A 23,120-nucleotide genomic window follows, 5' to 3' on the forward strand; every position below is an offset into this window, starting at 1 on the left:
CAGCTCCATTTCTTTTTTTTTTTTTAGAAGCATCACATATTTAATGTCAGAATTTGAATTCAAGTAAAAAAATTAACACATGATTTCAACATTTAAAAACTATAGCATTTCTTATTCAAACAATACAGTGAATATCAAAAACACAAATGAAGCACAAATGTCCTTTTGACATGACAGCTCCATTTCTGTCTTGCAAACCTGGAGTGTTGCTCTCATCCCAAGGCAACACTGAATACTGGGTTGACCAGAGGGTTTTATCAGGAAAACAGTCTAGATTTTCATAAAAACTTCAGTAGAGAGAGTAGAACTAATGCAGCTAAATCTAAAAAACTGGCTGGCGCCTCAGTGGCTCACTAGATTAATCCTCTGCCTGTGGCACCAGCACCCCGGGTTCTAGTCCCGGTTGGGGCACCGGATTCTGTCCCACATGCTCCTCTTCCAGTCCAGCTCTCTGCTGTGGCCTGGGAAGGCAGTGGAGGATGGCCCAAGTGCTTGGGCCCTGCACCCACATGGGAGACCAGGAGGAGGCGCCTGGCTTCTGGCTTCAGATCGGTACAGCGCGCCAGCCATAGCAGCCATTTGGAGGGTGAACCAACAGAAAGAAGACCTTTCTCTCTGTCTGTCTGTCTGTCTGTCTCTCTCTCTCTCTCTCTCTCTCACTGTCTAACTCTGCCTCTCAAAAATTAAAAAAATCCGAAAGACCATTATATTAAGGAGCAGGCATTTAGCCCAGTGACTAAAACACCTGTGTCCCATATCAAAGTACCTGGATTCAATATTCAGCTCCAGCTCTTGACTCGAGCTCCCAGTTAATGCAGACTTGAGAAGCAGTGATTATGGCCTACACACATAGGATTGCATTCCTGGTTCCTGCCTCTGGCCCTGGCTCAGCCTCAGCCATTGCAAGAATCTGGGGAGTGAACCAGCAGATAGAAGCTCTATCGCTGTCTCTCAAATTAAGAAGAATTAAAACCCACTATATTTAGCATGTTGATGTAAAGGTTTGGAAAAACATTAAACTTAATGGTAGTTCCTTGTATGTAAAGGTTAGAAAGTTGAACACCAATCTACCAACCTTGATTAGCTCTTTTCATAGTTAAAATTATTCAGCTACTGACTTTTTCCTCCCTCTATGAATGACACAAATTCCATGAATTTTGAAGAGAAAACCAACTTTGCCCCATTTCACTGCTAGCCTCATTAACTTGAAAAGTCATTTAAAAAGTCATTTGAGGCCAGCGCCGTGGCTCAATAGGCTAATCCTCCACCTGTGGTGCCGGCACCCTGGGTTCTAGTCCCCTTTGGGGAGCTGGATTCTGTCCCGGATGCTTCTCTTCCAGCCCAGCTCTCTGCTGTGGCCCAGGAAGGCAGTGGAGGATGGCCCAAGTGCTTGGGCCCTGCACCCGCATGGGAGACCAGGAGAAGCACCTGGCTCCTGGCTTCGGATCAGCGCAGTGCACTGGCCACAGCGCGCTGGCCACAGGGCCACTGGGGGGGGGGGGGTGTGAATCAACGGAAAAAGGAAGACCTTTCTCTCTGTCTGTCTCTCTCACTGTCCACTCTGCCTGTCAAAAAAAAAAAAAAAAATTTGCGAAGTCATTTAGCAAGAGCAATAAAATGGGAGCCCTCATTAAGATAGATAAAAGAACTGAAACATTTTTAAGGACAGAAAATTGATTAGCAAGGTAACAAGGAACATTATATGTATAATATATAATAAATACATTATATAACATAATATATAATAATACTATATATATATATATAAAACAACAATATGTGTCAGTGACTCATGTCAGGGGGAAACCCACAGTTTGGAAAAGCTTTTTTTTTTGTAAATACAAACAAGTAAGTAAATAAATAGAGGAAGGAAGCCAAGCATTGTGAGCTATTACCAGATGAAATGGGGCGTGACTCATAGCTTGATTTATCTGTAGAGCAAACTGAATGTCCAGAAGAGGAAAGCAAAGAAGTTGAGAAACACTGATGTAAATCAGCAGATTATTCATTAAACACATCCTTGCTTTTCATCAGAAAATAAAACAAACACTGCTTATTTTAATCACTTTATTGTAATGCTCTTTGTAAAAACATCCATAAATAATGGAACCTCTCTGTTCAAAGACAGAGACACATTGCATAGTTAACACTTAGACAAGGCATTGTGCCTTACAAAGAAGACATAAAATGTCCAAAGGCTATTAAGAACATCGCCGTTCCCAAGGCTTCAACAGGACAGATGTTGCTACATGCTGTGAACCCATTTCAGTAATAGCTGACATTTTTTTAAACACTAACAAAAACAGCTGTGCACCTATATGCCCCTATGCTGACAGTGATCTCATTATCTATTTGCTGGAATCTCCCAGCCTCTTTTACAGTGACTGGCACGTGTTGAACACAAAAATATTCATATAATGATGGGTGAACATTTCAAACCCTCTTTCCTTCAAATAAATAAGAACAAGAATCGAATGAACTTGGATTTGATGTAAAACAAGCAATAAATATACTGGTACCTGCAAATAGAGTTAATCACACCACTAATTCTTCTATAAGTAAAATATGAACATAGTCTTTGGAAAACAAACAAATAAATAAAAGAACTCGTAGAAGAGATGCTCAGAGACACGAAGCCCAGTCCATGTGATTCAGGAGCTATTTTCTCTTCTTTTCCTACAGAAGTGGGCTCTGTTTCAGGAACAACCCCTGCTGAGTTTCTTCCTCCTTTCCCAGGTCAGCTGGAGTTGCCACTATAAAGAGAGAATGGTCGTTGGTGCTCGGAAAAGCTGGCTGCAGGGCACTCTTGTTCTGTCCCCCAGCCCACTGGGCTCTTTCCTCAGCCTGGTGCTTCAATGGCTACTACCTGTGGTGGCTGTGCCCTGCAGCAGAGACCTCCGGGCTGGCAAAGCTCTTAGTTAGGAATGGGGGTTGAGTGTGGTGCTGAGGTCTCTACTGGGATATTAGCCACACACAGCCAGAACCTATTGCTTTGTCTGTGGCACTGGACTCACTTAAGCCTCATAGCAACCTCATGAAGTAGCTACAGTGATAGCCCCTGTTATAATGAGTCCCAAATAATCTAAAGAATTGTGCCTTTGAGTCACCTGAGCAATGGGTCTAGATGTGTACCCAGTGCAGTATCTGAAAAATCTCAGCTCCTCACCACCAAGCTTTAGGGACCATTTTACAAAGCACTGTGGGGTCTGCTCTCAGGTTGGAAGCCCGACAGGAACTGGGGGAAATGTGTATATAACTTTTTGGTAGATCCAGCCAATACCAGCATGAATTGTAATGAGTGCAGCTGTACCGACGTTCACTGGAACAGGGAAAGGCTCTGGTTGGGTATGGAGGACACGAAAGGTCCTCTGTCACCAGAGCACAGCCGTGGTCCCGGTGGCAAATTGCTCTCGGTCCTGAGCTGCCCCCTGCCCTGTCCTGACAGCATTTCCAGGGGTCCCAGGGGTGGGAGCAGGGCCTGCAGCCGCGGGTCCCGGAGCCCCTCACTCACTTGCTGAGCCTCTTCTGCAGGAATTTCTTCACCATGGGGGCGGCGGGGTTGAGACAAGCTTCCTGCCCGGACTTGAGCGTGGCTCTGCAGAGAGACGGGAGGACCCGCGTGAGCCAGGGGTCGGGCCAGAGCAGGTGCGGGGCGGCCGCGGCGGCTGCGGCGGCGGCGGCGCGGAGCGGGCCGGGGCGGGACTTACATGACTTCGGTCTGGGCGCAGTGCGGGCCCGGCGACAGCACCTTCAGGTTCTGGATGTTCTTGAGGTGAATGCCCTGCACGGTCTGCAGACACTGGCAGCGCAGCTCGGTGAGCGCGGGCGCCCCTGCGGGGAGCGGAGACACGGTGAGCGCGGCTGTGCGGGACGCGCGCCGCCTCTCCCCCAGAACCGTCCCGGCCCGCGGTGGAGGGCCCGACACTCACCTGCTGCTCGCCTGCTGGCGGCCAGCAGCAGCAGCAGCAGCAGCGCGGTCCGCAGGAGCCGGGGAGCGCTGGGCGCGGCGGGGCACGCGGCGGGGGCCATGGGACTCGGCGGCAGGTGGCGGCGGCGGGGGGATCTGGAGCGAGGCAGCTGTGGCTGGTGTGGCCGTCCGGGCTCTGTGGCTCGCTGCGATCGGAGAACCCCTTTTATGCCCATTCGGGGCGGGAAAAGTGGGAGCCCCGGGGCCCGGGGAATTCCCGAAGCTCCTGGTGGATCTCTGGTCACGGAAGAATGACACCGGCCCCGCCCTCCTGCGTAACTGTGCGGGACCCCGGGGTGGGGGCCAAGCATTCTGCCCTCAGTCCTTAGGGAGATGAGTGGCCGCCGCGCCAGTCACCGGCTGGGAAGAACGCAGCAGTTATTTGGGATTTGGAGGCAGAATGCTTGCTCGCCTCTCGGGTTGTGCATTCTACAATCACACAGTCTCTCATGTGGATTTCCTTTTTGCTGGGAGCAGGCATCGGTGGCAAAAGCCGGTCCAGCGCTGACTGCAGTGACACCAACGGCTAGAAAGTGACTTCCACTTCCTGCATGACTCCCTTCTTCCTTCCCTCTGAAACCTTGGGACTTTCAAAATTTTCAGGAGCTTTCCTTTAACACGCACGAGACGGGCAGATTTGATCCATGGCACGGGCGAGGCAGCTCAGGGGCTGGATGCAGTGGGCTCCCAGGCCGCGCCTTCTGGCTCCGTCTTGGGACAGTGAGTGGGTGGGTGCGCCTTGTGCGGCAACCTGGACCCTGCAGGGTCCCAGCCTCAAGCCGCCTTCCATTCAAAGCAGAACCTTGGGGAGTCGGGACCCTGGGGGCCGGGGTGGGGCTCCCTCCTCCTCTAAGGCACACCAAAAGGCCTCTTTTGTCCAGACTGCGACTTTCCAAACTCTGTTAACCTGACGCTTTTCAGAGGACATGGTTGCACTTGTCGTGAGGTTTCAGAGTTGTGAGCTTCCAGGTCCGATTCACACATCTAGGAGACACGGAACATGATGGGAAGTGGAAGAGGAGAAAGAAACGCCCTCTGCCCTAGAGCAGGCTCAGTCCGGTCCCACTCAAGGCAGAAGGGCCCTGCCCTGGCCATCCTGTCCCCTGGATTTGCTTGCCGCTGACCCTTTCAGTTGGCTAAATCTCTGTGGTCATCCAGGGGATTATGTGAAGCCAGTCAACACCAGGAAAGAGGAAGCCAGGTTGAGCACATCCTAAATGTTTGTTAAATAAACAAAATGGAAGTAGACTCAATATGTTGTGAAATCTTGTATAAAGACAGAGGAAGAAAATTAATAATAGCTTAAAATGCTAATGGAAAAGATCACTCCCCAATTGTTCTTTTCACACTGAAATTTTTCTGTAGGAGCTACTGACACCCAACTAACTGTCCCTGACTGTTTACAACACTGGCAGGAGAATCGTGAAGAAATCAAGGCAGCATCCTAGATCCAGTGTCCAGAATGCCATGTGGTTAGCGATGCCCGGAGTACCTGTGCTGGTGTCACCAGCGTCTTGGGCAAGGATGGAAAGGGTGTTGCTTTAAAGCATTGTTTAGTAGACTATGAGCTCTGGCCTTTCCAATCACTTCTTTTCTACATGTCCCTGACTTATGTTCTCGGTCAGCAAGGATGTAAGGAAAGCACTGGCCCCATGGAAGCCAAGACACCGTGTCCTAAATGTCACCTGCAGTTTCAAGCTGTAGCAAATGCTGTAAATGTCTACATTGTAAAAGCTCAGTTGAGAATTTACAAAAATTAAAATGAACAAAATATTCTGTTTCAGGCTTTCAGGAGAAAAAGTACTATGGAGACGTGCACTTGGGTTTGGCGCTGTGGCGCAGTATGTTGATCCGCCGCCTGCGGTGCTGGCATCTCATATGGGTCCCAGTTGGAGTTCTGGCTGCTCCTTTTCTGATGCAGCTCTCTGCTATGGCCTGGGAAAGCAGTGGAAGATGGCCCAAGTGCTTGAGCCCCTACACCCTTGTGGGAGACTTGGAAGAAGATACTGGCTCCTGGCTTTGGATAGGCTCAGCTCTGGCAGCTGCAGCCATTTGGGAGGTGAATCAGTGGATAGAAGACCTCTCTCTCTCACTGTCTGTAACTCAACCTCTCAAAAAAAAAGTGCACCTAGATTTTTTTTTTTTTTGACTTTTGAGATGAGTCACTGATTTATTTGGTAGTCTGACTTTCAATTATTTCAGTTACAGAAAGGGAATGTGAATAAAAGTGATCTTTATTGGAAATGATGGATGAAATGAATGACTACCTCAAAGATACTTTACTGTTAGTCAGTTTGCTCCTAAAAGAAAAACTAGGAAAATTAACGGGAGATCAATATTTGTGTCAGGGACTAGGAAATGAGAAATACTCTAACACTTATGACATATGTGACTAGCTCATGAATAATTGAGGGTGACTCCTCTTTTTCTGGGATTGAAGGAAAATTAGCCCAGAAACATGAAAGTGGTTCTTTAAAATTTGAAAAAATTTTATTTGATATCTACTTGGAGTTATAACACATATTCACTCCATATCATTTATAAAAGAAACATATGAAAAGTTTTTTTCCTCTTTAGTCTATCTTAGCTTTTGCCTATGGAGCAAACTTTAACAAGTCACTGAAAATTAGTTTCATTTTCTCCAGCAAATGTATAGGCTAAATTTTCTCTCTCTCTCTCTCTCTCTCTCTCTCTCTTGATAGGCAGAGTTAGACAGTGAGAGAGAGAGAGACAGAGAGAAAGGTCTTCCTTCCGTTGGTTCACCCCCCAAATGGCCACTACGGCCAGCACTTCGCCGATCCAAAGCCAGGAGCCAGGTGCTTCCTCCTGGTCTCCCATGTGGGTGCAGGGCCCAAGCACTTGGGTCATCCTCCACTGCACTCCCAGGCCACAGCAGAGAGCTGGACTGGAAGAGGAGTATCCGGGACAGAATCTGGCACCCCAAGCAGGACAAGAACCCAGGGTGCTGGCGCCGCAGGCAGAGGATTAACTTAGTGAGCCACAGTACCAGCTGCGGCTAAATTCTAAGACCTAAAGGATTCTCAGTAAATATGAACTGTCACTTTCTTTATTTAGTTGCCCCATACCATGAACAAGTAACTGAAACTCTGCACCCACCCAAAGGTCCACAGTACTGACTTTTTCTCTCTGAAGCACTTTACAAACTTCAACTCATTCAGTCTTCTAAATAACCTGTGCAGTGGATACAATTGTTAGCTTTAGGAAGGTCAGAGAGGTTTAAGTAACTTTTCAAAGATCCTACATCCTTAAGCCTGGAGACCAAATCCAGAGAAAAGCACCTCTTAAACATGTTACTATGGTTAAAAACCTCTGTGATATATGATTAATAGCATCAGGAAAGGAATCATTTTTAAAAATCTGTTCATTTTTCCATAATTTGAATTTTCCTAAGTGAAAATTAGGAAAACAATCCTATAATCCCACAGTTTTATTTCACTAACAGCATCACTCTCTCCTGTGGCATTGACATAGCTTGTTATATTTTCTTGTAGTTCCCAATTCTGAAAACCAAAATAGTACCCTTACTACAGAGACACCTGCTAAATTATCCCTTTAGCAAAGGATGAAGTTTGACATCATTACTGTGAGATCACATGGATATAATTCCCTGCTCTGTCATGGGAAGTGTATTTCATGTCTTTGGAATTCTTTCCAAAATTTATGACCCAGATTTAGTATTTTCAGCCTCCAGAAGTTCAAGTTTAGTATTTTTACTAAATCTGAAGAATATTAAATAGCTGAGCAGTACTCATCAAAGCTGCTAAGTTTATGAAAAATAAGAAAAGGCTTAGAAATATCACAGTCCAGGCCTGAGGTTATGGTGTAACGGGTTAAGCCACACCTGCAACACTTGTATCCCATATTGGGTAATGGGCTCAAGTCCCAGGGGCTCTGCTTCTTCTCCAACTCCCAGCTAATGTACCTGAGAAGGCAGCAGAGGATGGCTCAAGAACTTGGATCCCTGCCATTCACATGGGGAGTGCATATGGAGTTTCTGGCTCCTTGCTTCAGCCTGGTACAGCCCTGGCTCTTGTGGGCATTAGGGAGTAAGTTGGTGGATGAAAGATTTCTCTTTTTTTCTCTCTCCGTCTCTGTTTCTGTCTGTCTCTCTCTCTCTCCCTCTCTCTATGTGTCTCTTCTTTTCTGTCACTCTGCCTTTGAAATAAATAAATAAACGTTTAACAAGAAAAAGAAAGAAATCATCACAGAGGAAACTATGGCAGACTCCACAACTAATTGCAGTGTGGGAACCTAGATTGGACCCTGGAAAAGAAGGAAGCCACTGATGGAAAAACTAATAAAATTCAAATAAAACTTGGAGTTTAGTTAAGAGCAATGTGCCAATGTTAGTTTCTTAGCCTTCAAAAATCTACCACGGTATTATAAAATGTCCACGATAGTAGAAACTTGGTGGAAGGCACACAGGTACTGCACTATCTTGGGAACTTTAATAAATTAAAATTAATAAAACTAAAATGTTTAATTTCTAAAAGGTGCACTTTCTAAATCAATTTAGAAAACCATCAAAGTGATATTAGTGAAGTTGTACAAGGATGCTTGATAAAGTTGGTGGGAAAATGGAATGGAATGATAATTTTTTTTTAGTGCAAAGCATTACTGAAATCCAAACATCAATTTTTCATAAAATGCATCTCCTTGAACTTTTTGAAGATGGCTTTTGTAGATGAATTTCAATTTTCTTTTGTACTAAAATAAGCTTATCTTTTATTTCACTTTCCTGAACCTTTTAAATCCCCCTGGTATGCTTTATCTGTTAACTTTCTAGAAAGGGAATAGAAATTTTGCTCAGATACTAACACAAATCCTCGCTGTTGCAGCTTGTCCACTTCATCATGCTTCATAGGATTAATAGCTTCCTTTACCTTTAAACACACTGCCCAAATCTGTCATCTATTTCTTGTAATTGAATGAAAACAGAAAGTGCTTGCTGTAATGGCATCCAGATCCAACCCTAAACTGACGTAAATGAGAGTACTCAGGGAGAGTAGAACTCTAATTTGTCCCCAGGAGCTGGCAAAAGATTGAAGGAAATAAAACATGTCACAATGTAGACAGCCTCTGCAGACTATGGAGAAACTTGACTCCCAGGAAAAACTTAAACAAAACCGCTGGTTTTGTAAGTAAATTAAGAGTGAAAGTCTTGTTATCATCCTTTTCTCCTTAATACACCACCATCCAATTCTAATTCAATAAGCAAGCTTTTAAAAAGGATTTTAAATTAATTTATTTTAAGCATTTTGTTGAAATATAATATGCACATCAAGGAATGCACAAAAATGTAAAAATAAATGAGATTTTTACTCTGAGCACACTCATACCAACACCCAAATTAAGAAAAGAAAAAAGCATTACCCTAGGAGTCATACCATTTCTCCCTCTCCATTTCTTTAACATGAAGAAATATACAAATAAGAAAAATCATGGGATATTTATCTTTGTGAGTCTGACTTGTTTCACTTAGCATGATCTCCAGTTGCATCCATTTTGTTGCAAATGTTGGGATTTCACTCATTTTTTATGGTTGAGTAATAGTCCATCAAAGACACACAAACACACACATATCACATTTTCTTTATCTAATCATCAGTTTATGGACATATAAGTTGATTCTGTATCTTAGCTATAATGCATTGAGCTGCTATAAACAGGATTTTTATTTATTTATTTAACTTATTTGAAAGAGAGAAAGGAGGGGAGAGAGAGAGAGCGAGAGAAGTCTTTCATCCACTGTTTTTTATTTTCCAAATATTTGCAACAGCCAAATTTGGGCCAGACTGAGGTCAGGACCCTGGAACTCAATTCAGTGCCCCATATGAGTACTAGGGACCCAAGTACTTGAGCCATCACCTGCTACTTTCCAGGGTACATACTAGCAAGAAGCTGGAATCTGGGATAGAGTTGGGATTTCATATGGGATACAAGTGTCCCAAGCAGTATCTTAACTGCTGCACTAAATGTTCACTCTAATAAGCAGATTTATTCTCTTGTTTGAAGACGTATTTCTTCAAGCCAGTGGCTTTTGAAGAGCTAAATGTTAGCATCTGTAAATGCTTGTAAGCAAATATCCCTAACGTGGAAGAATCTTTAAAAATGGAAACCAGCGTGGATAAATTCTGTTTGTCCTGTAATCATTATGGAACCTTCCAGTATTGAAAATTAGTAAAATCTAGGGTGCTAACATCTTTGATCGTGGTTTTTTCTTACCTTTGCTGTGTCAAGTATACATATGCCAGTATCTCACATCTTTTTACACTCAAATCAACTTATGTTTTAATTCTATTTTCCACAAACTTTTTGAAGTGCCTCCTATTTTATGCTCTGGTCGTGTTTCTCAGTTGCTGTCATGAAACAACATCTCTTGCCCACAATGAACAGCAGCCAGTGGATACATATTTCATTGTGCTTCATATTTCAGGCAGACATTCCACATTATTCCTGGGAGGGTCCCTAGCAGGATTGAACCCTAGCTATTCTCACCCACATCTTGTTTCACTCTGCTCGATTCTTTAGTCCACTAATTGGACTGAAGCACCCTGCATGGCAGGCTCACGATTCAGGTTCTGCTGTTTGAGTACAGCCAGAACTGAGAACTAGACAGAGACTGAGACCGAGAAGATACAGTGCCTTATCTACTGACCGGCAGGCAGGCAAGGGCATGTATCGCTTTCTATACTACCCCAGATTGCCTTAGAACCCGTTTTCCCACACCTGCCATTCAAGTTCCCTAAAATGATCTTTCCTGATGTAATGACTCTGCCCCTGAAAGTGGGAAGAGAAAATATCTGAGCATGAGATTGAATTTCTGGATCCATCCATTCCCGAAGTCCAAAGGCTCTGTGCCAAGGTCAAGGTCAGCCTCCCCAGAGACTGCTGGCTCCCATTTCTCTTTCCTCTGGCAGCACACCCTGGGTTATTTGCTCTCAGTCTGTGAGATTCAGGCAGAGGGATCCAGTCCTCAGTGCCTTTGGGATTCAGTCTTGAACTCTGCTGATTTATACAGCAGAAGTAAAGTGAGCTAAGCTGACCAAGTCAGAAACAGCCCCTGGAACTTTTGCTGGAACAATTGAAGAAGAGCTCCTTGATTCTACCTGGGGTTGTAAAACTGGTAAAATGGGGGCCTGAGAGTTCCTGCCAATACTTGAGAACCAGCCTAAGAAAGAAGCTGGCCCAGCAAAGAGCACAGGAAGTAGGGAACATTTGTAAAAGCACTAAGACACCTGTGCCCTCCAGCTGTCTCTGACTTACTCAACGCCTTTTGAGCTCTGTGGGCCAACAGAATTCTTTTTTCTTTCATTTTTAAAGATGAATTAAATCAGATGTCCATATCTTGCTGGTTAAATAGTCTTTAACACCCTCCATCTTCTTCAGTTCTGCACAAGATAGCTTTCCAACACAAGTTGACTTGTTACTCTATTTTTAATGCATCTACCCATTCACCTAGTCCTCATTTATGTACTGTATATAAGCTGTGATGTAAATTAGGTTCTCAGGCCACAAGAAGTGAAAAGTTTTTGCCTCTACTGAACTCATAGTCTTCGGAAAGATTCGGAGTTGTCTGGAGGCCAAAGGTAATCAGCAAAGGAGAGAGCTTTGCAGGCACTCAGAGGAGAGCCCCTGCCTCCTTCCCTTTCTTGGAAATATGGGAGCTGCCAGAGAAAGCTTTCTGGAGGAGGTTGCTGTGTAAGGTGAGTGGCAGGGGACCCATTACAGAAACCCAAGACCAAGTGAGTAAAGGCATGGAAGCTGGAAAATGTGTACAATGACTTGAGAACAAAGTTAAACAGTTTATTGTTTTAGCCTGGAGCTAAATATTGAGGCAGGGCTTGCAGAGAGAGAAAGTGGTAATGAGGCATGGCTCAAGTACCAGGCATCTGCTTGCCACCTTTATCAAAAGCTCATCATTTCTTCTGAGGGGTTATGTTGGCCCTGGAATACTGATCACATTTTGTATGGGGGCACTCAGGTATGGGGGACCTTTTTTTCTGTAAAGGGGCATTTGGATATTTATAATATTCAAAAGCCACAAAACTATCAATGGAAAAATTAGCCTGCTATAGATGAGTTGAATTTCAAATTCTTCCTACAGTTACCCTGGTAGGGACAGACCAGCCTGTGGGCTAGACATTCCTCACCTCTGGCCAGGTCGTGTGCATGTAAACTATCATATCTCATTTCTTCTTGCATCCACCAGTAGCCAGTATAGATCCGGTCATCTTAAGTACCCAACAAATACTTATTGAAATGATGCAAGAATACATGGGTTCAGGCCATAGTTTCATAACCAAAGTGTCCTGAAGTCCAAGACATTACAAAACTATCCTTGAAGGATAATAGAAGCTTAAATTTCCTTACGTTCTTTTGCTTAGTTTGATCACTTAAGAGCTGAATAAGAAGACATCTCATTGGACATAAGTGATCCCAGATGAGAAAGTTGAGCCACAGCCACAGTTTGAGTTCTAGAAGAGCTAGAAAAAAATATTTTACCTGGGACAGCCAGAGAAATGAATTTGGAACCAACTCCTTAGAATGTTCTGAGGCCAAGGTCTGCCAAAAATTCCAAGAATACAGATGAGACTTGCAAGTACATTCTAAGCTAGAGGGATTATCTATCCAGGTTTGGAACAAATGGGATCAATGTCAGGAGTAATGCAAGAGAGGTCCTGGTTGAGAGTCACAAATGGAACTGGGGTCTCTGAGTTCTGCATTTATAGTCCATTTGCCTCATGGGCATGCATAACCAGCTATTGAAAGGAACACAGTCCAAGCAGAAAGTAAATAAATAACAGGTATTCATCCTCTACACTTTTTATTCATCTCTGAAAATAAGGCATAGCCATAGGTTTAGTAGAAGAGGTAATGTTGCATAAAACTCAACTTTTTTCACAGTTTTATATATTTATTTATTTAAAAGGCAAAGTTACACGGAGACTAGGAAAGACAGAGAGGGAGAGAGAGATCTTCCATCTGCTAATTCACTCCTTAAACAGCTGCAAGAGTCTGGACTGGGCCAGGAAGAAGTGAAGAGCATGGAACTCCATCTGGGTCTCCAATGTAGATGTAAGGGGCCCAAGAGCTTGATCCATCTTTGTCACCTTCCCAGGTGCATTAGCAGAGAGCTGGGTGGGAAGTGGATGTAGACATTGTAGGCAGCAGCATGGCATGCTGCACCACAACACTGGTCCCCAGTGTTATATACGTATGTTATAAAAAATTAAAAGAAAAAAGGAGGAGGGAGAGAAGGGGTAGGAAAGTATCATTGGGATCTTGCAATCATATCTATGAACTTCACGAAATCTGTTCTCTATGTATTATTAAATAAAAAAGAAATTTTTTCCTAAAGTTTTTGAAAGCGGTACTCAGTAAATAAAGTACATCATGACCATATAGTGTAAAAAGAAGAAATACAGGATTGCCAAAATGACAAAAGAGTAAGGAAATGAGATAATTGCTCATGGAAAATATCACATGATGGATTTGTTTTGGAAATGAATACATCATTATGATTTTGATATTATGGAAGCAAAATTTAGGAAGTTGAAAGGTGGATGTATAAACCACAAATAAAAATAGCATACATAGCCTAAAGACACAAATTTCATCTAGGAAATTTGTGAATCATCATTAAAGCTTAATATTAAGTATACCATAGTATTTTTCATGGTTAATTATTCTGTAATTTTTTGGCCCAAAATAATTTTTGTTTTTATTTTTCCTCTAAACTCTGTCCATATACTCAGGCAATATTATTTTTAAAAATTTATTGTTTTTGAAAGTCAGAATTACACAGAGAAAGAAGGAGAAGCAGAGAGAGAGAGAGAGCGGTCTTCCATCCTCTGGTTCACTCCCCAGCTGGCCGCAACGGCCGGAGCTGTTTCAATCCGAAGCTAGGAGCCAGGAGCTTCTTCCAGGTCTCCCATGTGGGTGCAGGGGCCCAAGGAATTGGGTTGTGTTCTACTGCTTTCCCAGGCCATACCAGAGAGCTGGATCAGAAGTGGAGCAGCCGGGACTCAAACCGGTGCCCACATGGGATGCTGGCACTGCAGGGGGCGGCTTTACCCGCTAAGCCACAGCGTTGGCCCCCAGGCAGTATTTGAGGTAGAGAGGTCTGGATGCTGTTGCTTTCAAAGGAGTCACTTAGTCACTTTGCTGGTGTGTGACTGAGCTAGTTTGTTGATTAACATTTCTGAAGTGGTTAAGAACACTAAAGAAAAAGGAGATCCAATTAGATGTGGTAAAAACCATGGTGGAGTTGGGGAAATGTTGGCATAGTTGTGCATATTTTACATGTGTATGTTATAAATTCAATGTGATTATTTACAATCAAATTAATTTTTAATGAGCTGAGATTACAGCATCTGTGTGTGATTAGAGAGTGTGGATGGACAAATGAGAACTCTTAATAGATTCTCTATTAGTTACAGATGTGATGCTAACTGAACCATCAAGCAAATCACTGATTGGGCAAATGGCCTGTGTGTACTGCAATGCCCAGGAACACCTCTGTGTGATTTCTGAGCCTAACTTGGTTAGAAGTTGAGAAAACAGTGTCTTTCACACTCAATTAACTGTTGCCTGGGGGTGCCTTGTCCTCATGAGGCAACCCCACCATGCAGACCACCACTGACTGCATGATTTTCTGTGTAGCTGATATTGACATTTCTGCAAGGATATTGCGTCAGGCATTTTTCTGGTATCAGAAATAAAAGGAGGGAATCAGTTTGACTTTTATGCCCTACTTTTAAATAGGGAAACAGACAAAAAAAATCACAGGGCCATTTATTACTTGGGTGCATAATTTGCTTTAATCCTTATTTTCTATTAGTTCCAGAAATTATCACTAGAATTAATGAGGAAGAAGACTGATTCTCCAGCACAGCTGATCAGTAACAGCTAGTTGTCCAACTCTGCTCTGCTTTCCAATTTTCTTCCATCTAAGCACTCACACTGGATGATAGTATAGTCTCCACGCTGTGTCTGCCTCAGAGGAAATAAATATTTGGCAAGTTCACTTTGGTGTGGTTTGAATGGGTCCCCCAAACTGGATTCCCAAAATAGCTCTGTTGAAAGGTGGGAACTTTAGCTGGCACCGCGGCTCACTAGGCTAATCCTCCGCCTGTGGCGCCGGCACACAAGGTTCTAGTCCCGGTTGGGGTGCCGGATTCTGTCCAGCTCTCTGCTGTGGCCCGGGAGTGCAGTGGAGGATGGCCCAGGTCCTTGGGCTCTGCACCCACATGGGAGACCAGGGGGAAGCACCTGGCTCCTGGCTTCGGATCAGCGCAGTGCACCAGCCGCAGCGTGCCAGTTGCAGTGGCTATTGGGGAGTGAACCAACGGAAAAAGGAAGACCTTCCTCTCTGTCTCTTTCTCTCACTGTCCACTCTGTCAAAAAAAAAAAAAAAAAAAAAGTGGGAACTTTAAGAGTTGATTAGGTCATGAGACCTCTGTGGTCATCAATGGGTTAATGACATTACCATGGGAGTGGGTTCATTTTCCTGGGAGTATGATCCATATGTGAACCAATGGAAAAAGGAAGACCTTCCTCTCTGTCTCTTTCTCTCACTGTCCACTTTGCCTGTCAAAAAAAAAAAAAAAAAAAAAAAAAAAAAAAAGGATGAGTTTGCCACCCCTGCCCCTATCCAAGTGATGCAGCAACAAGGCTTTTGCCACATGCAGCACCTTCATCTTGGCCTTCTTTGTCTCCAAAACCAAAAGTCCAATAAATGTCTGCTCACTATTAATTATCCAGTGTGTGGTATGCTGTTATAGCACCACAAAATGGACTAAGAGAATGGCCTTCCAAGTTTATGACTTTTCTTATCTTATTTGCTAGATAGTTAATGTCCTGCATATTTTATAATCTTTGGATATGCTGGTTGATAAACACCATGGTATTATTATTTGATTCTTTTAGTTGTTACCATAAGTGGACAATATCACATGTTTATCATTTTAACTTCTTTTCTAACTAGCTGCCTATACCCAAGCTTTGTGCTACGGTTCTACGTGGGGAATTCTGGGCTTCTTCACTGGGTTCTTATTAAGTTGCTTGTTAGTTCAAGGGTTGTGGTCACCAAGGTTGGGAAATGAAATAGACGCTGGGGCTAAAGTTCCAAGGAAAGGGAGTAAAAACAACAGGGGAGCTGTTAGTGTGATTTGCTCCTTTTAGGAGCCCCACACAACACTGCCCCCTTTTTGCAGTTGAGGGAACAAGAGATTCAGTCACACAGGTTCAATGTTTAGCCCAAAGCTCTTGTCTTAGCCTGTTTTGTGTTGCCAAAACAGAATATCATGGGATGGGAAACTTATAAAGAATACAAATTTATTTCTTAGAGTTCTGTAGGCTGAGAATCCATGGTGCAGAGAGTGGAGGATCTTGTTGTCCGTGTTAAAACATGGTAGAAGCGGTCACATGGTAAGAAAGAAAATGAGAGGAGGGTAGTAAGCTGAGGAGCAGAGAATTCAAACTCATTTTTACAACAACCCACGCACAATAATGAGCACACACCTACTCCCATGACTTAATCATCTCTTAAAGATTTCACTTTCCAATAAAGTCACTGTGGCAATTACATTTCAACATGAGCTTTGAAGGGGACATTCTAGCTACAGCAACTGCCTTACTTATAAGTCCATTGGGCAAAAGCTGGCATTCACAGGAAAAACAAAGAAAAGAGCTATATCGGAAGAAGAAACCAGTGTAACACCACTAATTAATCCTAGTGAATGTAAGAGTGCTTACTTTTTTAAGCCCTTCAAGAATGCAATGTGTTTCTAGCCTTAGTTAACTTTGCACCACGCTAGGGTGTGCATGGCTGAAACTGAACCAGAATGGACAGTGAATATATCTGTAAGTAATAAATATATCTGTAAGTATCCTTGTTGAAAAGGATCTATAATCTCAACAATCCAGATGGCATCCTCTTTGGTGTGAGGTCTTCAGCTCAAAAGCTCTTCCTCTTAGAGCTTCCAAGGACTCCAGACCAGGCCCTCAATGCAGACGCAGATTGAAGGAAGACCCTAGGCAAGGAACTTGAACAGTGCAGCTGCTCCTGAGCATTTTCTCCCTACTTACTCTCCAGGGAGCTTACCCAGAGTGTGGATTGCCACACAGAATGTCAAAATTTGACTCAAATCAAAGAATTGGAGTAGTGTTTTTAAATTACTAGTCATGGTTCTTCTGTGGGTTATGAGATCACTTCAGCCTGGTCCAGCCAACTTTTAAAAAAGTAGACTATGATAAGCTAGGATAGTATACAAACAAAATACCAAGACACTCAGTACAAACCAAGCATAAGTACTATATTGTAAGCTTGTTTTATGTGTGGTGTATCTGTGTGTAAACACATACACAAATTCCCACATAAATAAATACAAAGTAAATATATACACACACATAACCTATTCTGTATAAGCGAATGCTGGATCACATGGGTTTGCCATTCATCCCCTGGCTAAGGAAAGCTTACTCAATCTCCCTGGGACTTGTTCTTCTATCTGTTAAATTGGGACAATTTTCCATCTTTACAGTGATCTTTTGAAAAAAATTTAATTTAAATTTTTGATTAGTTTTTAACAGATTCAATATAATTCATAAATAAAATTCTAAGACTTGAATGATATTCTCTTCCTCCCTTCCTACCCCCTTCTTCCCTCTCTCCAGGTCAATCTCCTGCTCTCTAATGGCTAGCAATTGCAATTAAGTAAATGTTAAGTAAACTAAATATTTCCTTTATGATTACATGCAAATAAATGATACTTTATCAACAATTAGAAATTTAGCCTAAAATCATGTTAAATGGATGATATTTTGAAAAAGGAAATGAGAGGTTTTGAGTGGTAAAATTACAAGTTTAAAAAAATCCCCCTTCATTTCTTCTGTGTTTTTATTATCTATAAAGAGCATGCATGGTGTTTTATAATGAGAAAAAGATATGGATATATCTTTAAAAACAGCAAAACCCTCTATGCTCTATGCATGACAGAGGAAACCACAAAGACTTTAGAAGGTTAAAAAAGTAAAAATTACAAAAATGCAGAACTTCCAAGAACAGAATATCTTTTAGTGGTTTTGTTTGATTGATGGGGCCATGACCATGCAGTAAGTGCCTGGTTTGTGGACATTTTCTGCTGACTGTGTCTAACCACTGCCTGGGTTGTGGGAGCAGGGTGTGTATGTGGAGAGGGAGTTTAAGTCCATTTAATCAGGATCACCCCTTGGATGTTTAAAGAGCAAGGGGTTGCTGTGTGACTTGGGCTTTTTCTGACAAGAAAGCCCTCTCCCAATGCACTTGTTGCTACATGCATCAACTTGAAAGTGTTCCAGGGATAGTTAAACCAGGGTGATTCTGAAGCAAGTATTTATGAGGCACTAGGATCCAAACATCCATTCACTTAGCAAAGTTTATTTTGGTCCTTTGGCTCTTTGACTCATATCTATGAATTATTGAGTCCAGGAAAGTTGTTTGAGACAGACAGCAAGTGGGAAATAACCCCCAAAATTATACAAACCAATGCCTCACTCCCAAAATTCACCCCCCCAAATTTCACTTGATTTTTTAAAATTTAATTAGAGAGAGAGAGAGGGAGAAAGAGATAGAGAGAGAGAGATAGAGAGAGAGACAGATATCTCCCATCTGCTGGTTAACTCCCCACATGCTTGCAACAGCTGGGGTTAAGCCATGTTGAAGCCAGGAGTCTAGATTTCAATCTGGGTCTCCTACATGAGTGGAACTGGCCCAAGTAGTTGGTCATCACAAGCTACCTCTCAGAGTATGCGTTAGTAGAAAGCTGAAATCAGAAGTGGAACTGGCACTTAAACCCAGGAACTTCAATGTGGAATGCAAGTGTCCCAAGTGGCATCTTAACTGCTATGTCAAACATTCACCTCAAAGTTCACTTGATTTGAAGAACTTTCATTGCTATTTCAGCTTTTTGGCTACTTACTTATCACCAAATGTTGCTCTGTTAAACGTCTTACTCAAAACTCCAAACTGATGGGGATGGTACATTGAGAGCAATATTGATAGCAATAATATAACTAATAGTGGCTGATTTTTGAGCACATGCTATGCGTAAGGGACTGTGCTGATCATTTTGTATACTTCATCTAGTTAGTCCTCACAACAATTTATGAAGTAGAAAGTCATATTATCCCCATCTCCCAGACTAGGAAACTAAGGACAGAGGGGAAGTAAGTGTGGCACAGCCTTGAATGCCATGCCAAAGACTTTTGAGTGTGAACATTTAATGCAGGGAAGTGCATGCTTGCATCTGCATTTTGGAAAGATAACTGGGTATCAGTGAATAAGAGTTGTACCAAAGAGGAGAAACACCAAGTAGATAAAAACTAATTGGGGGCCACCACCCACTCTCTGTCCATCCTTGCAGAACTGTGTGTCCAAACATGCTGAAGATGGAATGATCTTGTGAATCCACTTACTTATCTTTCAGTGGTTCCCATTTCCTTTTGCTTCACTGGGAAATTCCTGCTCCATCTTAAAAAGCTGCTTAATGGGACAGTTCCTGTCTGAAGAATTAGCTAGCATGCCTCTTGCCAGTGTGAAAGGCTGAGAGCAGGGAATTTGGAGTCAGATGGATCTGTGCTGCCTTTCATAAGCTGTCTCTTATTCAAGACTGTATCTCAACTCCAGAGTGGGGATCTTATCACCTCACCTGTAATGTGGATGTGGCATCTCATAAACCTCTATAAATTGTATTTATTTTCATTAGTTTGTCATCCCAAGGATCTTCCCCCAATAGACTTAATTGTACCATTCTGTTTTTTCTAAGAGCTTCATCCTCCCTAACACAAACATTGTTACGGTAGGTGGAAGTTGCCTCTGCTCACCAGCAAGGGTCTGCAGCTTTCTCCTGCCTCAGCTACGTTCTGCCTTTTGGATCAAACACAGCAGCTTGACTGATGCTCTCCAGCCCTCAGATTTCCATGCAGCAATCCCCCAAACCTGTGACTATTTTACTTTAAATGGTAGAAAAAGACATCATAGGTGTGTTAAGGATCTTGAGCTGAAAAGATTATTCTGGATTATCCAAGTGGGCCCAATGTCTTCACAAGGCTCTCTTTAGGAAAGGCAGGTAGGGTATGAGAGAGGGGAGAGAGATAACGATGGAAGTGGAGGTTGTAGTGATGCAGTTTGGAAAGAGAGGAAGAAACCACAAGCCAAGGAGTGCCAGTGTCCTCTGGAAGCTGAGAAAGGCAAGGAAATGGATTTTCCTCTAGAGCCTCAGAAGGAACCCAGCTCAGAGTTGAGCTTGTAATATTCATGTTGGGTTTATGACCTCCACAGGACATATTTGTGTGGTTCAATCCCCTGAGTTTGTGGCAATTTGTTACAGAAGCCATAGGTAACTAATATACTCATTTGTTACACTTTTCCTTTCTCCCCAGAGTGCCGAAATGTCTTCTTAAACTATGAATAAAAATACCAACTGGCACCTCTCCTGGTTTTCACATCTGTTTAACATACAAACTTAACACCTCTGATGTTAAGGAACCCATTGAGGAGTGAACCACAAATAAGATTTCTGTGAATCTGAGAAAATTCAGGGGAAAAAAAATCTACATGTGTAGGCTTAGAGCAACATTAACAACATTAACAGTCCATAAATAGAATATAATAAAATCAGTCCCATAGGTTGTCAAATGAAGGCTCCACCACAGGAAGTAATATGGGAACAGGACTGCTTTTAACATCTCATTTTTGTGAAACGTCAATATTTTCAAAAGACCCCAATAAAGACTGTTTTTGAATGTAATTCCTAAAATTGTCAAAGGTACTTTGTGTATTGGAAAACTCCAACTGAAAGGTAATGCAGTTAATATACATTTTTTGTAGTACATGATTATTTACAGTAAGTAGTCATTCTAGGTTCATTTTCGTTAATTTTTTGCTGATACTAGGAGAGCCTAAATCATCAGGGGATAAAAGCAGAAACAGACTTTTTAGTGATTATTTTTTAAGATTTATTTTTATTTATTTGAAAGACAGAGTTACAGAGAGAAGTAGAGACAGAGAGAGAGGTCTTCCATCTGCCGGTTCACTCCCCAGATGGCCGCAACGGCCGGAGCTGCGCCGATGAAGCCAGGAGCCAGGAGCTTCTTCTGGGTCTCCCACATGGGTGCAGGGGCCCAAGCACCTGGACCATCCTCCACTGCTTTCCCAGGCCATAGGAGAGAGCTGGATCGGAACAGGAGCAGCCGGGACTAGAACCGGCGCACATATGGGATGCCAGTGCTTCAGGGCAGGGCTTTAAGCCGCTGCGCCACAGTGACCCTTTAGTGATTATTTTTTTAAAGCAGCCTGGTAACGCTTCATTGATATTAATGTTCATTTGGCAAAGCTAATAATAATAGTAAAAGTTAATATGTAGCTGTGAAGTAATGCAGTGATTGCAAACAAGCAAACAAATGTCAGCCAATGTACAACAAGCAAAACCGGTCTTCACTAAATGAATCCTTCCTCCAAATGATTTTCTACTTAAAATTCTAGAGTTTTTTTCTTATATGAAAATGTGATATGTCAACATTTTTTGCTCTATTATTAATAAACATTTTGACTCTACCAAGATCTGGTTTATATTAGTTTTTTATTTAAGATTTGAAAGATGATATAAACATCAGAGGACTCTTGGACAGTTAGGTGAAAGTGAAGGGGGAAAAAATAACCAAACAGGCGCTAGAGCAAACAAACAGATTTAGGCAGCAAGCAGCTACTCCTTCAGGAGTTTCTTGATCACTTTCTTGTACAGGGCCGCCTGCGGATCCAGGCAGAGTTTCCTCCCGTTCTTCAGCGTGGCTCTGCCAGGGATGAGAGGAGGTGGGTTCGAAGGCAGGAAGAGAAGGGGTGGGGTGGGCAGAAGCGCAAAGCATGGGCACCGATCCAAGATCCAAGGGACACGAGGACTTACATCAGTTGGGCGGTGGGGCAGTGGCCTCCGGCCTTGATCAGCTCCAGGTTGGTGATGTGCCTGGGCCGGACGAGGGAAGTGGTCTTCACACACACGCAGTGCAGGTCTCCCTCACTTTCTTTTGGGTCATCTGAGAGGGAAGGAGGAAGAGGAGGAGAGAGGGGAGGTGGCAGGGAGTGGGGGCTTTGGATGGCCAAAGGTACCTCAGCGGTATTTCCCACTGCCTTGGGCCTTCATTTCTTGCGCCATACATCACGCCGCCCTCGGAAAGGGGACGTTTTGACCGCCGGGTAAAGCATGCGTGCAGCCCAGTGCGGTGCCCACGCTCGCGGCAGGTGCGCCCAAGAGTAGCGGGACCCTGGGCGTTAGCGCCTCTTCCCTTGCCCCAGCACGCGGACCCGCTCTCAATCGCTCCCGGCACCTTCTCCGGTGTGGGTTCTCACCACTGGCGGCGGCTGCCACAGTCAGCAGCAGCAGCAGTCCCAGGAGCAACAGTCCGCGGCTTGGCCGGGGTCGGGGGGCACCAGACGCCTCTGGGATGCTCATATCGCCGGGGCTGCAACCGGATGGAGCGCGCGAAGGAAGGCAGGCTGGGGCTCCGCTGGCCAGTGGCTGCAGGGGCGCTGTGAGCCCGTTTTATCTTTACTGTCCATGCAGTCCGGAAGCCTGGGTGAAGGGTGAGAAGCCACGGCACGGAAGCTGTGCACTGAAGAACTGGGCTCTGGCCAGCCAAGATGAAAACAAAACCAAACAAAAACTGTCTGGAATCAGTCACTTATCTCCGCTGGGAGCTGGGTGCAAGATTAACATCGGCAACCTTAGCTGAACTTACATATGTGTATTACAAACATGTGTTTGTGCATCTAGAAATAGTGCTTGAATCTTGCAAGGTTCGCCTTTTCTCTTTTATGTTTAATAGCAGTCTTTTCTGTAGTCAGCAAGCAGCAGACACAGCAGGGATCCTCAGGACCCAGAGGACACTTTTTGTTCCCCTCCCAACTCCCACCAGCATTACCAAGCACTGCCCATAGGCTCCAGCCTTTCTTGTTGCTTACTAGCAAGTTGAGCCTTGTGGCTGTATGTGTTAAGAGTGTGCTGTTTGTAGATGTTTCTGCTACTAAAAAGTTGAATCTGGTCTCCTCCACCTCTATTCTGAATTTCATCTGAGTGTGGAAGCCTTCGTCCAG

At 43.5% G+C, this 23,120-nt stretch overlaps 2 protein-coding genes and 1 long non-coding RNA gene across 3 annotated transcripts in view; 1 reads left to right on the forward strand and 2 right to left on the reverse strand.

Moving 5' to 3' along the window:
- LOC103350774 (uncharacterized) overlaps positions 1-23,120 on the forward strand; it is a 170,260-nt gene that overhangs the window by 82,580 nt on the left and 64,560 nt on the right. The gene's annotated exons all lie outside the window — the stretch shown is intronic.
- LOC100328583 (C-X-C motif chemokine 2) lies at positions 2,061-4,226 on the reverse strand. Its single transcript, XM_002717021.6, has 4 exons — positions 3,930-4,226; positions 3,708-3,831; positions 3,512-3,595; positions 2,061-2,753 (listed from the first exon to the last, which is right to left on the reverse strand). Exons 1-4 carry the CDS (start codon positions 4,141-4,143, stop codon positions 2,738-2,740), a joined length of 438 nt encoding a protein of 145 aa, XP_002717067.4. The 5' UTR covers positions 4,144-4,226; the 3' UTR covers positions 2,061-2,737.
- LOC100008921 (platelet microbicidal protein 1) lies at positions 21,594-22,543 on the reverse strand. The gene is made up of 3 exons (NM_001082162.1): positions 22,377-22,543; positions 21,934-22,063; positions 21,594-21,823 (listed from the first exon to the last, which is right to left on the reverse strand). The coding sequence occupies exons 1-3, from the start codon at positions 22,477-22,479 to the stop codon at positions 21,736-21,738; spliced, it is 321 nt and encodes a 106-aa protein (NP_001075631.1). The 5' UTR covers positions 22,480-22,543; the 3' UTR covers positions 21,594-21,735.

Source organism: Oryctolagus cuniculus, chromosome 8 (assembly GCF_051225735.1).
Source record: "Oryctolagus cuniculus isolate XC-2025 breed Fujian yellow rabbit chromosome 8, ASM5122573v1, whole genome shotgun sequence".
NCBI lineage: Eukaryota > Metazoa > Chordata > Mammalia > Lagomorpha > Leporidae > Oryctolagus > Oryctolagus cuniculus.